Source organism: Xylocopa sonorina, chromosome 9 (genome assembly GCF_050948175.1).
Source record: "Xylocopa sonorina isolate GNS202 chromosome 9, iyXylSono1_principal, whole genome shotgun sequence".
Classification (NCBI taxonomy): Eukaryota; Metazoa; Arthropoda; class Insecta; order Hymenoptera; family Apidae; genus Xylocopa; species Xylocopa sonorina.
In genome coordinates, this window is record NC_135201.1 from 3054943 (window position 1) to 3069454 (window position 14512).

General features: G+C 38.7%; 1 protein-coding gene across 9 annotated transcripts; it reads left to right on the forward strand.

The window, feature by feature from the left end:
* Positions 1-147: 147 nt before the first annotated feature.
* On the forward strand, positions 148-13995 carry Nonc (serine/threonine-protein kinase Smg1). 9 transcript variants are annotated; one of them, XM_076901461.1, is made up of 16 exons: positions 148-228; positions 1288-1552; positions 1636-1859; positions 1940-2192; positions 2287-2416; positions 2590-3916; positions 3987-4143; positions 4222-4750; positions 4816-5003; positions 5120-9103; positions 9213-9486; positions 9582-9844; positions 9976-10252; positions 10322-12215; positions 12299-13327; positions 13395-13995. In XM_076901461.1, the coding sequence occupies exons 2-16, from the start codon at positions 1317-1319 to the stop codon at positions 13577-13579; spliced, it is 10950 nt and encodes a 3649-aa protein (XP_076757576.1). In that variant the 5' UTR covers positions 148-228; positions 1288-1316; the 3' UTR covers positions 13580-13995. The 9 variants fall into 9 exon arrangements, with proteins under 9 accessions (XP_076757576.1, XP_076757580.1, XP_076757581.1 ...); XM_076901465.1 differs by having other exon boundaries at positions 164-171; XM_076901466.1 differs by having other exon boundaries at positions 170-228; positions 1346-1552.
* Positions 13996-14512: the final 517 nt, after the last annotated feature.

Genomic DNA, 14512 nt, shown 5'->3' on the forward strand with positions numbered 1-14512 from the left:
GTATACCTTTCGATAACCTCATCGATGATTCTTCGTAATGATTTTGTTGGTATTGGTCAATGCAGGCCAATGGGATATCGGAATCGTTCAGAATATTGTTCCAATGATATTTTGCATTGGTTCAAGTTTTCTTTAGTTGCTTCATCATTTCATTGACATTGTTTCATTGCAGTATGTGCAGGAGTGTATCGTAATTACACGTAATTGTAATTAACATTCTTGGCTTATGTATGTAGATATAAAACAGTTGTCCCAAATAATTTCTCCTATATGTGTAGTGCCTGTTTGCTTCGTTAAGCAATTCGTTATTGTTTAGAACGTACATAGCGTATTCATTAGCTGGTCCATAAATTTTGTTTTCTTTTACTTCTTTTATTCTTATTTCTCTTCCTTTATGTTCTATTACATACGTATGCATTATCTTTTTTCATGGTACAGCTTCCCTCAAATTTAGGAAAAAATGTTCGACTCGTAAAGATAATATCAAAATTAACTATAGATGTTTACAGAAAGAATGTCAACGAATAGTGTAGAAGGTACCATTCGTAAATGGTGTTTAACTTGTTTTAATTACGTGATGGGTTCTTGTATATCCACCTAAATTTATTCTCATAAACGGATACACGTATACATATGATTTTTGAGAAACTTAGGGGACTTTTAGTATTCGCATCAGTACAGGAATAAGATCGTTATACTATTTAATTTTTACCGATTTATAAGATCTTGAATGTACTATTTTCTTAGTGTGTTGATCGGTTGTTGTCGATACGGTGTGTATCTATAGATCGAACGCGTGTAGAATCGGTTACGATACCGTTTTACCGTTCGATACTTCTTTTCGATTATTATTAGTACGAATTATATCCCACGAGAAATCGCAGTGTGTTCCATGCGTTTACGATATTGCTTTTCGAAGCAAGCAATACTTACATGAACTGAAGTAGATATTGCGATAGTTAATCAATCTACGAATTATCGTATTTTTTACACATAAATAACTTGAACGTCGTTTTTTCAGAAATTTTCTAATTGATTTTCCATAATATTCTAAAATCTATCCCATTTCCAAATTATTAATTTTCATTTATTTCATAATCACTGGACATTTTTGTGCAACAAAAATGTGGGTGCAAATAATGTAACCTTAACAATATACGAGAGTTATGATTCAGATTTAACTATAACGTATTATTTACGACTTCGTATATATGTTTTTTTTTATTGTTCATTGATAAAAAGTATTATTCTTAGTAGTGATTAGTAAATCATTGATGCAAAGTGTAGGTCATGCAGATAGTCTGCAGAGTAATGTAATGAATAGCTGTGGGAACTCTAATATTAGCACAAAGCTACGTGGATCTAAGTGTTCGGAGATACAGGAAGAATCAGTTAGTAATAATCGAGCTGGTGTGCTGGAGAAAGGCGATGTCAATGTTTTAAGTGGATACAACTCAAATGATTTTAATGCTCCGAGAGATACTTTGGTCATTTGCCCAAGAAGCTCAAACAACTACTCATCCGATCATAACTTTTCTAGATTTAAACCGAGGTAACTTGTTCTCTTCATTGTCTTACTGAAGTGCCTGTGTTACAATTGAGGATTTTTACAATAAAACGTTTGAATTATTGCAGAATTGGTGGTGTTCCACGCAATGAATTTCGAATGGCTCGTGGAGGTAGCTCTGGAGATCGCACCAGAGGCGCTGTACGGGGTAGGGCTTTCAAAAAGACACCAATCGAACATGATTCCAATACAGAAATTAGCTACTACACTACAACTAGATCAAAATTTCAAGAATCGCTGAAAAATCAAGAAAATGCACAGGGAAAATATTACGACGACAAAAGAATAAATGGTCAGAATTTCTTTTATTTCTAAAACATCCTACATGTAAAATGTGCTTATTTCCTTTTTCGCAATTTTTATCTGTTACAGAAGATTCTAGAATTTCAAAACTTTTAAGAAGATTGTGCCGGGAAGATGATTGTGATCATTTTATAGTGCTATGCAAACAAGCACAGGAAAGTATAATAGCTCCTGAAAATCAAAGATATATAAGACGAAATTTGGATGTTATCTGTGAAAGTCTGCTAGATGTATTACATACTGGTCCAGGGCTGGATGCAAAACAGCAAGTCGTAAAATGTTTAGGTCGTGTCGGATATGCTGCTGAGCAAGATTTTAAACGGTAAACGCGTGATCTGACACAGCGTGCCGCGTTTGTAAAATGATAAATTTTCTTTCGATATAAACGAATTTTAAATATTTATAAATTCTCACAGATACATGGATTGGGTCTTTAGTAAGTGTTCATTGGAACGAAAAGATGATATAAAGTGCCTTTTGATTAAATCATTCGTTGAAGCTTTTAAATTGGACACAGAGGCACCGCGTCTAAAAGAATTTTCAATGGTACTTAAATTTTCTTTTCTGATTTTTTAATTTATATTTACGAACATTTAATATATTATGGATACGTGATTTTATCTCAATCAGTTTGGAACGAATTACATATTAAATATTTTTCATTGATTTTTTTTTACAATCAGCAATACAGAGGATACAATAAATAACATTTTTTTTAGCTAATGATGTCACAATTGCAATCGACACTAGAGAATGTTGATCGTTCGGATTTATTGGTAGCAACGGTGGATGCGATATTGCTAATAATGGAATCTTATCCTGAAACATTTTCAAATCATTTTCATGATACAGTTGACATATTAGTTGGCTGGCATATCGATTCGACTCAACAAAAAGCAGTTGCAACCTATGCTAGTCGTAGTTTGCAAAGATTGCGATCCTTTTGGATAGCGGATCTACAATTTACTTTGACGTTATTAGGTCAATTCCTAGAAGATATGGAGAGCTATGACGAAGAACTGTCTTTACCTGAGTCTGGTAGAAGTTCTCCTGGAGATGAAACATCACCAACACCTAGGGAATGTATCCGGCGTATTACATCTCTAATTTCGGTATTCAATACGGTTACGAAAAGCATATCCGAGCATCTAAATCCCAATGTTACACCAAATGTGCAATGGTCGTTTTTATCCGATTGTCTGTCAAAAATGCTGAAAACAGTTGTCAAAGCAATCGAATTAGACGACGATAATGAAGTCTGGCTTTCACATTTTACTCTTACACACGAGTATGCCGAGCAATTACTGAAACACATTAAAAATGTAGGCGTTGTTCCACCAAAAAATTCCAGTAAATCTGAAGTAAACGAAGAAGATTTTATTAACATGTTCAAATCCTTGAATCTGAACAAAAATGAATTAAAGAATTTAAAACAGAACATCGAGAAAGAAACTTCATTGAAAGAAAAGGAATCATTATTAAATATCGTACGGTGGATGGAATTAAGAGGAAAGAAAGATTTGGATCTAACTGAAGAGAAAGAGGAGCTAATAGTTGTAGCGAATGAGTGCGCATTTTTATTGTTAGGACATCTTCAAAGTCGTATAACGAAGAATCATGAGTTACTTTATAAGTTTATCGATCTCCAATTAAAAAGGATCAACGTCTTCTGGGATGATACGATAATATCCATGTTGAATACTATTTCGAAAATAATAAAAGAGGTCTCCGCAAATCTACCCTTGGAACTGGTCCACAAATTGCTTGGGAAGGACTCCGCGTTACTCAAATTGAGATTTCGTGATTCGATTTCTATTCAGAACGCCAGTCTCGGAGTGTACCATAGTCTCCTTAGTCTAAAAAATATTCCATTATTACAGGAATCGTACCGCTACATACTGTCCGATTTGGAGATCGCTTATAAACTTATCTTAGCAGATATCGAAAGTTTAGTGGCAGATAATCCATTACTGAATGATATTAAATACAAAAAGAACGACGCAGAAATTGTAGTTACTTTTCTGCTAAGAGCTCTTTCTGATATAGGTAAATACATGAATGCACTGTAAGATGAGATCAAAGATTATTAATAACTATTTTATCGCAATGTTTTTAGCGAATGCGAGCAATTCAATTATTGGCATGTGGGCATTAAAACCGAGCATTTTAGAGCTGTTAGCAGTCAAGTTAAAACCTTACGACAACAATTTATCATCAACTAGTCCGTTTTTGCAGTATAGTATTTTATATTTACTGTACGCGCATTGTTCTAGGTAGGGCTGAAGATAAATGGAGCATCCCAGGAATAATTACTTAGTAGTAGTTTATGATTGTACCTTTTTTTTCTTCAGGTATAATCATTTTGTGCCAAGTTCAAGTTTAATAACTGGAACTACTGCTTGTCGTCCGATAGATATGTTTCCAGGGGCATTAGATGTTCCAACGACATCGCCTACTAGTGGCCATCTCTCTATCATTCTAAACTTAATAGCTAAAAGTTATAACGAGCACACACCAGAGCAAACATTGTTGCTTCTATCAACGTGGATGCAAGAAATTTGTGTACAGTCCGAAAATTATATTGATATTCTGAGCAAAACGAAAGAGTACGAAAATGTTCTTGCAAGTCTTATCACTTGCGGAGCATCCATCGATCGAGATATTTCCGTTGCCGTTTGCAATCTCTTCGAAATATTAATGAACGCGAAAAATGTCACTTGGAAAGAGGAAATTTATTCCAGTATCGTTGATTTGGTGATGTTACATTTAACTTCGCGAGATGAAATTATACGAGAGAAGTATGGCTCACTATTAACACGAGTGCCTCTAAACATAGTTATACCGAAATTGAACAAAGAGTGTTTATTATCAGAAACGAAGGTAAGTTTAAAAGATTTTGCTTTTAAACTAGCGGACGATTCTTCATAGCTTTTTATTTCTTTTAGAAATATCAGGGAATCAAAAGCTATTCGACCGAATCTTTAATTCTTGCGCAAAGATTACATATGCGGGGAAACAATAACGGAGAGATGCAAGCGCAGCACTTCAGAACTTACATGGCCTTTTTGTTGCACGAGCAGTACTTAGATACTTCTGGTCTATCAGAAATATTCACATTATGTTGGCCAATTGTGTAAGTGTAACTAGTGTCTAATCATAAATGTGACACTGAAGAAATTGTATGGTTCTGTATGAACGAAAGTAGCAAATACATAATACTTTTTATTTATTTTTTCTTCACATTTATAGATCTGACAGTGAAACTACAAAAAAAATGTATCGTTTGGCACTCGCAAATCGATCCTTCTTATTCTTTTGGGCTGGCTTCGAGGCAGCTCAACACTGTGTAACAAATAAACTCCGTACCTCATTGGGAAAACCGCAGGAAACATTTACATCAATTGAGAGTGCTCTGAAAACATTAGCACGCGAGATATCGTACAACTTTGAGACAACGAAGAAAGAAAAACGAAGCTTGGATCATTTATTGAGCGAGCATACTCGTGTGCGACTATTCATTGAGTTTCTCGAACACCTTGAGAGAGTAATACATAACGCGGCAGAAGGTTGCGCGATCGCTTTGTTACCATTATCGAAACCAGTTAGAACATTTTTCCATACGAACAAGTCTACGTGTAAGGAATGGTTGAATCGCATTCGATTGGCATTGTGTGTAGTATCGTTGCATTCTGGATTAGCTAGTAGCGCATTGAGAAATAGTCAGAGGCTGTTGGAAGATTTAAGTAACAGCGATAATACACAGGGTATTGAATTTGAAAGGGCAACACTTTGTACGGCGCAAGCAATGGTAATGTTGGGCGAAGCAGAGGCATTGCAAGGTCTTTATGTTTACACCAAGGAAAAAGATCGGAAATTTCCATGGTTGAAAGCTGCCATGGAAGAAGCTGCAAATCGCTATGAATCTGCTGCTGAGGCTTACAAATTAATCATTGATGATTATATGCGTGTTGCGAACAGTCGACTAGGAAAAGATTCAGAACAAGAGGAAGAAGGAGAAGATGAAAGTGACGGTAGTTGTGCCATTGCTGTTGAAAACACTAGTGGAACTGTGGAAGTTGCTTCCGATGGAAAAGGTAAGAGCTTCAAATCAGAAGGAGATAATCAAGTTCTTTGTTTTTGTATGCAACGACTGTCTCATTGCTATGAAGCTGTAAGTGATTGGTCCCGATTAGAGGCTTGGAAGCAGCAACAGGCTGAAATTCTTGCGCGAGATAAAAACGCTGTCCTCAAAAAGGACTTCTCGATAGAAATCAGTGCTTCTCGACGAGCAAAGTGTTTGAAAAAGTTCGAGAATGATGAAAACATATGTTTAGACGATCTAACTGATTGGAACTTGTTAGATGGAAGAACAGACAAGACGGGAAATTGGAATTGCTCGAAAACGCTGGTCGAATGCAGTAACACGTTAACGAATATCGCACTTAGGATTCACGTCAATGATTACAAAGATTACTTTGACGAAGAAATCGAACGTTGCAGAAGAGTGGCCGCTAAGACTATGGAGGAGGGTCTAAGAAATGTGCCATCGGAATACTTAAATGAATCGATACTAGTACGATTTTCTGCAGACGGTTTAAAGAATTTACTGTCCGGTAGAGAAGAGAACGTGTTCGAATTGTATAAAAGCGAGAAAGTCGATCACATGGATTCGAGCGTACTAACGCGAACTTTATGGTGGTCCGAATACTTTGGTAAAACAAGAAAGAATAATAGCTCTGAAATGCGATTAGATAACAACAAAGTAACTGATTTACGATTGCATATCGTTCGAACTGCCAGGAAAGAAGGTAATTTTGAACTAGCCAAACGCGAACTTTTCAATTACTTGAGATCCGAACGAGAAATTTGTCGATTTGAACACCGCAAAGGGGGCGAACGAGATTTTATTAATCTCGATTTTGATCAAATAACGGACGATGTCCTTAATAACGTGATGCACGTGAAATGGTCAAAGAATAATATACGCGCGTTCCGTGAGTACTCAAAGTTATTACACGACATGGAACGTGCCGACAAAGCGTTGAAATTGTGCAGCGCAACTGCGCTCGGTATATCGCGAACTATTGTTGATGGAGACCAGTCGGCTGATCTGCGAGAGAACGGTACAATTCTTCTTCTCACTCTGAGTAAATGGATACAGCAAGAAGTCGGCGGAAACGAGAATGGTCAATTGAAGCAATTGCTCGAATTCGAAGCTGCTCATAACGATGGCTTGATGAACAAGCTATTCGGTCCGACTACGAATTCAATACCAATCTCGGATATGATAATCGGTAGACTGACACAGCTGGGTGTAAACCAATGTCCAGACCTGCCGCTTGCATGGTGTAGCTTCGCAAGTTGGTGTTATAAATGGGGACGTAAGATCGTGGATAGTTCGAATTCAGGACAATTGACCGACGCAGACAGGACAGCGATACGGGACTTGTTACCATTCGATACAAGTGAATCTGACTTGAACGCGATCTTCTCCATTTTGTCTCAAAGTAAAACTATCCCCGAAGACGAAGGCGAAATAGCAGACACTTCCAACGATGTCAATACTTCGGATATGATAGAGAATCAGTTGCGAAGCGTACCGATACTCAACCGTGTTAGTGTCGATCGTCTCGGAATGCTCGTAGACATTTGGAGGCAATCACAGAAGAGAATTTACTCGTATTACGAGCTATCCGCGAATGCGTATTTTAAATACTTGCAACTTGCCGCTATCAAAGAGACCAACGATTGCGCTACTATCACAGCTACGCTTAGATTACTACGACTTGTCGTGAAACACGCTCTTGAATTACAAAACGTTTTAGAATCTGGCCTCTCCTCGACACCAACTGCCCCTTGGAAAGAGATAATACCGCAGTTGTTTTCCAGACTCAGTCATCCTGAATCTTATGTACGGACACGAGTATCCGAATTGTTGTGCAGAGTCGCAGAGAATTCACCACATTTGATTACGTTCCCGGCAGTGGTTGGGGCCGTTTCCGGGCAGAAGAAGAATTGCGACAAAGTTCTGTACGAGAAAGCCGAAACCGATTCATCTCAGACCGACTTAGATTTCATCGAAGAAGAAGAAGAGATAGGCCCAGAAAGTTCTGCTGCGGCTTATCAAGACGAGCAAGAAAAGTTTATGGACTGCTATTTCGCGCAGTTGGTAGATTGCCTGTCGAACAGAATTCAGGATTCCATTGAACAGGTAAAAATACTTGTTAAGGAGTTACGTCGAATTACGTTGCTGTGGGACGAGCTGTGGTTAGCAACCCTGTGTCAGCATCATACTGAAATCTCTAAGCGGTTCGAGCAATTGGAAATGGAAGTGCAAAAAGTACAGGACAATGCTTGGTTGAGTCCTGAAGAAAAGGAAAAACTAATCGCAGAAAAACATCGAATTATATTGAAACCGATAGTTTTTATATTGGAGAACCTCTGGGCTATGACCTCTGTCCCAGCCGAGACACCGCATGAGAAGAACTTTCAAGAGAAGTTTGGCCCTTCGATAGAAGAAGCAATCAATAAACTTAACAATCCTAAGAATCCTGCAAAACCACAAATAGCTAGTATGTGTTTGAAACAGGTGGAGGGCAAGTTAGCCCAAAGAGTGCACAGACGTGCTGCTTATTCCCTTTCAATGAACGATATCAGTCCTGTATTAGCAAACCTACGAAATACATGTATCGCTATGCCAGGTGTTGCAGCAAATGATAATAGAATCGTTACTATAGAATCTGTGGATAACAATGTTCAAATATTGCCAACTAAAACAAAGCCCAAGAAGCTCGTTTTCCATGGTTCCGATGGACATGTTTACACTTACCTGTTTAAAGGCCTGGAAGATCTCCATCTTGATGAAAGAATTATGCAATTCCTAAACATATGCAACACTATGATGTCAAAAAAAGGCGATTCGAAGAAAGTGTACAGGGCGCGCCATTATTCGGTCATACCATTGGGGCCACGGTCTGGTTTAATACAATGGGTCGACGGTGTGACACCCTTGTTTGTACTGTACAAAAGGTGGCAACAGAGGGAAAGCGCAATGCTTAATAAAACTGGTAGCTCAGCAGTATTAAGACCATCTGAATTATTTTACAATAAATTAACACCGTTATTAAAAGAACGGGGAATCGGTTTGGAGAATAGGAAAGAATGGCCTATTCAAGTGTTAAAACAAGTTTTAGCCGATTTAATGGCCGAAACACCAAAGGATTTGTTAGCAAAGTTAGTTCTGTTATTTAACCAATTTTTCTCCCCACATTCTCAATTCTTATCTCTCTTTTCCATAGGAAACTTAGTAACAACATTTTCTAATCTTATTTTATCGTCACAGAGAGATTTGGTGCAACAGCATAAACGCTGGAAGTTGGTGGCAAGCAACCAAGAATTATTCCTACTCTGTCGCCGTAATGTCGATTATTGGCTACATTATTGGTCTTGGTGATAGACATTTGGACAATGTATTAGTCGATCTTAATACAGGCGAAGTTGTTCACATTGACTACAATGTTTGCTTTGAGAAAGGCAAAACTTTACGAGTCCCAGAAAAGGTGCCATTTAGAATGACTCCGAACATCAGAACAGCATTAGGAGTAACTGGAGTCGAAGTGAGACGATAACTCCTTACATCATACTTATATTGTCATATATCATTGCTATAAGCACTTTTATACAATCATAAAACGTGATGGTTTCTTCTTAGGGAATATTTCGTTTAGCCTGTGAACATACGCTCCGAGTGATGCGACGAGGAAGAGAAACATTACTCACTTTACTTGAGGCGTTTATATATGATCCGCTGGTTGACTGGCGAGCTGGCGCAGATAATAGCATTGCCAGTTATGGGGCCTGTCAAGCTAGAGCACGGTGCACAGGGATCGGAAGGAAACAATTGGAACAAGAATTGACGCGAGCAATGTTCGCTGTTCGAACAGCAGAAATGCGTGCTGAATGGTTGGCTAATAGGTTGGTTAATCAGCGATTAAACTTTATTCGTGTAAATGCTCTCGGTGCTGATATTATTCTGCAATGACGAGTCAAGTGTAGTGCAATGTCACTATATTCTTATTATATCGATCGATTTTTTTAATTTGCAGAGATGAGCTGATGAAGATTTTCCCATCCTTGTGCCATCACTTAAATTGTTGGGTAGAAGCAACTGATGCTACGCGTCAGTGTCAGGAATTATTACAAGATAGACACCAACAGCTAGCTTTAGTTAAAGAAGCACAAGCAATGGGACGCAATCATCCGTTATATACAGTCATAAAGCGTTATAACTCGTTCAAGAGAGCACGGGATGCACACGAGAAAGCAAAAGCTGGATTAAAAGAAAAGATTGAGGATTGCGAAAAACAGATAAACATGCACAACGTAAGCACTGTTTAATCTTTATATATTTCTATCAATTTAAAGAAATTTATTAATATTTTATGGTTTTAGATGGCACTCTTGGCAGTAAGAGGACCGCAATTAGGGCAATGGTTGACAGAATTGGGAACATCTACGAATCAAGAGGATCATGTAGTCTTTGATCTTGTCAAAGAATTCCTACAGAATGCCGGCCAGAGTCAAATGATTCTTCAATGCGAACAGTCAGAGAATGAGTTGACTCAGTTAGCTACGCAGCAGTCAATTTTAATACGAAGCTGTTTGGATCTCTTAAGTCAATATTCAGCGATTTGCAGTCTATATCCTTTGAGCAATATGTCACAACATCGTACGGTGCTTTATCATGATTGGGCTAACAAGCTTCTGAATTCTGGGAGCGTCGAAGCTTGTCGCGAAGTTCTGATGCAATTTGAAAATACTTTCGATCCGATAAAAAGTTCCAACAGTCAACAAGTTCAACAAATAATAAGATTTTCCTGTCAGATGCAATCCATATTAAACAAATCGAATGAAAGATTTAAGAAAGCGTATGAAAGAATGGTCTCTGAAGGTTTGCCGGAATCAATTAACAGAATAGAGAAGACATATGGGGAATCGAGGGCACAGATTCAAAACTTCTTGAGACGAGAGAAGGGAGCAGAAAAGGCACTCGAATGCGTTAATATAACTGCACTTTGTGCTCTAAATAAGAGGTATCTGATGATGGAAGGTGCCGCCAAATGTGCGGGAGACTGTCTAGTAGATCTTACATCCAGAGAAGGTGACTGGTTTCTGGATGAAATGCGTTTGATGTCATCGTTAATCGCCGAATTGGTCAGCTTGATACCCGAATGTCATAAAACGAGTAATGATTCCAAGATATCTCTTGTACTGAAGTGTTTAAGAGGATCCGATTGTATCTATAAAGGATTACAAGAGCTTAATTATAATTTCCATACCATTATTTTGCCTGAAGCTATGAAAACAATCATAACAGAAGAGCCGACTGTGATCAGAATGATTGGAGAATTAACCGAGATAATTGTATCATCTGGTATACCGCTTGGAGAGATTCTAGGCCAATTGGAGATGCATCTCAGATTTACTATTATGGAAATGAATAGTCCTCATGCAATGATACAAAGCGTTGTAAACAATATGAGATTACGATTCGAGGCGTTGTTATCTAGACCAGCCGAAAGTCAAAGCCAAGAGTCAAACCAAGATGAAGCACTGACACCTGGTCAAATGCTTTTGATGGGTTTCAATGGATTGTTCGAAAAGCTTCAAATGGAAGGTAACGCGTTGATTGCTACTTTAAGTACGCTCGATATTCCGCCATCGTGGAGGAAAATCGATCAAATCAAAGAAGCAAAGGAAATGTCAGCGCCGATATTCAATAAGACAGCTTGTCAGGTTCTAGAGGACATATTTCTAGTTAAACGTTTGCACACTATACAGGAATTTTTCATGATGTGTAGAGATATTGCAACTGCATTTAAGGGCGGTTTGGCAAATGTTTACAACGATGAGAGTCTTAACAAGCCAATTAGAATCTTTACAGCGGATTATGTGTCGAGACAACTACTCGGTGTTACTTCTCAAACGCTGGCTATCGCGCTTTGCTTCTTACTACAGAGAATGGGGCTGAGCGTTACCACAGAGATCGAGCAAAGAGATATTGGAGCTGAGAGCAAAGTTTCCATAGAAGAATTATGTCGGAAGATAGTCAATCTTTGTTTGAAGAGAGACCTCTTCTCTGAATCTGTTCTTGCTCAAGCCAGCGCGCTCAGTAGTACTCTCGAGAGTGCTTGGCGAAGAAAGCAGAGTGCCAGATTTGCTCAACAATGCGTCGAAGTTGCCAGAGCAAGTATGCAGAGGCTCCAACTGCAACTAACGGCTCACCATTGGTTGCACGAGGACAGCATAATGATGACACCAAACATCAATCTTATGAATCCTTTAAGTAAGTTGGTTTTTTAGTATTTTTCTCATTTAGATCGAGTAACACGATTTATAAACATCTATATGCGCATATTTTCGTTTTAGATCGTTCTGTATTCATGCTGGAACTCCGAAAAATAGCTGCAAAGCTTTCTACTCTACAATCTCGAGTATGCGAGGCACGAGATCAACAACAAAATCTTGTTTCTAGCGCGGTACAACGATTGAAATGGGCTGCTGGAGCAAACCCAGCACTTGGAGAAGTTATGTCTGCGTTTGATAACGCGGTACTCTCCTCTTGTGAAAAATTAACCCGGCAGCATAATCTCGCTGCCAACGTAATCAATACTTGCAACTCTATCTTGCACTACGAGGCTCTAAGGACCAGAACATCCGAAAGTGTGACACACGACACGAATTTCGTCAAACTAATCAAACATTGGGAAGAGAGCTGTATCTTGACGATAAATCTAAACATAACGGTAACAGCGATCGAGGAAAGCCTCGTTGAATTGTTGCAAATGGAAAGCAACGTTGATATGAATTGGTTAAAACAGGCCGAAAGATTCATCTCCGAGGCAATATTGGATGTTCAGAAAAGATTGCAGGAAAAACAAGAAGGTTTACTTTCGGCGCAAGAACGTTTAAGAGAACAGGTGTCAAATTTGCAAAGCGTATTAACCGAGCACCACAGATTAATGTCGGATATTAGAATTTTATTGCGAACCATGGTGAAGCAAGAGAACATCGATGGGCTCCAAGAATTTCTCTCCTCGTATAGATCTTTCACTGAAAGTATATCAGCGATTGTCAAGGAACTTGAGTCCGACAATTTGGATGCAAATAGGGGTAGAGCAATTAAAGACGAATTGGAGAATATGGTGATTACAGCACCAAATTTGTATAACGAACTGTTAGAGTTCGCCAATGAAAGGAAAACTAATTCAATAAAGGCGTTTGAGAAGGAAAAAGAGATAGATAAAGAAAAAGAAAGGGAACGAGAAAGAGAGAGTGAAAGTGAAACATCACTAGGTGGTTCGATGAAGAAGAAAGGAAAGTTGATTAGGCAGGAGGGTGTGTGTTACAGTCCTAGAAAGGAAATTCCACCGACTCGAGATCCAACTACGGGCAAAGGTAAATCTGGTTTAACGTGTCATTTTAATGGAATTATGTAAATAATTTGTTTTTATTCTCACTACAGCTGTTCAAGAGCGAAACGCGTACGCGTTGAATGTTTGGCATCGCGTACGAATGAAGTTGGAAGGATGCGATCCTCATCCGACGCGCAAGTATACAACAGCCGAACAAGTGGAATACGTGATACGCGAAGCTCAGAGCACCGACAATTTAGCCCTTCTGTATGAGGGTTGGACACCATGGGTCTGAACGAAAGGAGACTGACGCAGTTGCGTCGATGGTTCAATGCTCGTTACACACGGTACTCGAGTTCGTACCGTTCTTCGCTCTACGCTCGACGGGGCTAGCTCTCTGTCCGACCAGGTGTGAAGCACATCTTGGTTGTCACCTGGAAGAGAAAGTTCATGTCCGCAAGGATGCCGTTTAAGTTCGGCAGCGCGCAATGCACTTGCATACAAGGAAATTTTCCGCGCAATTCGCGATCGAACTTCGATTCTGGCACCGATTCTATGATTATCTCAAAAATCTCACGTTAACAACGCGTACCGTGCGATCTATCAAGATTTCTTCTTTCCTATTTTCCGTCTATGTAATCTACGTCCGTTTTCTTTCGTAAAACAATTTTGTTCACAGTAGAACGACGTGCAATAGCCATGGGACGAAAAGAAAAGCAGAATTTAAAGGAAAAGAACACGTTAATTGTTATTGTGGATAGATCGACAGTGAATGCTTCGATAAGAATCAGATTCGACGGTCTCATTACGTATAATTGCTTGTATATTTACATTTGGGAAAAACATAGAATCTGTCGCATCTTTGGTATGATGGGAAGCAATGACGGAAAATTTGGACGATGATGCGGAGGAGCTCGATGACGATTAACGCGTCGATGGTGACACGTTAACTGCCACAGATATTCGTTCGAAGGAAGAACTGTTCTTTTATCAATTTACCTTTCATTTTTTTATTTCAGCAACGTATCGGTCGGTCGAATTTTATGACCGTAAATTGATCTCGGACGAACGTATGTATGCTGTTCGTGAATGGTTCAAGATCCATTTGAAAATTTAAAGCGGGACCAAGAACGATGATGTCACTATCGAATCGCGTCTAATGTAACCGAGATTCATTATCGGGATGCTCGAAGAAAAAGCGAACGTATTTTGCGTATTCGTTATTCGG

Excerpts from the sequence above, each read along its gene's own strand:
- Nonc (XM_076901458.1), top strand. The coding sequence starts at position 731 with ATGTACTATTTTCTTAGTGTGTTGATCGGTTGTTGTCGATACG. Across the intron at positions 1,553-1,635 it reads TTTTCTAGATTTAAACCGAG|AATTGGTGGTGTTCCACGCA; the intron begins GTAACTTGTTCT and ends GAATTATTGCAG. Across the intron at positions 2,417-2,589 it reads GTCTAAAAGAATTTTCAATG|CTAATGATGTCACAATTGCA; the intron begins GTACTTAAATTT and ends CATTTTTTTTAG.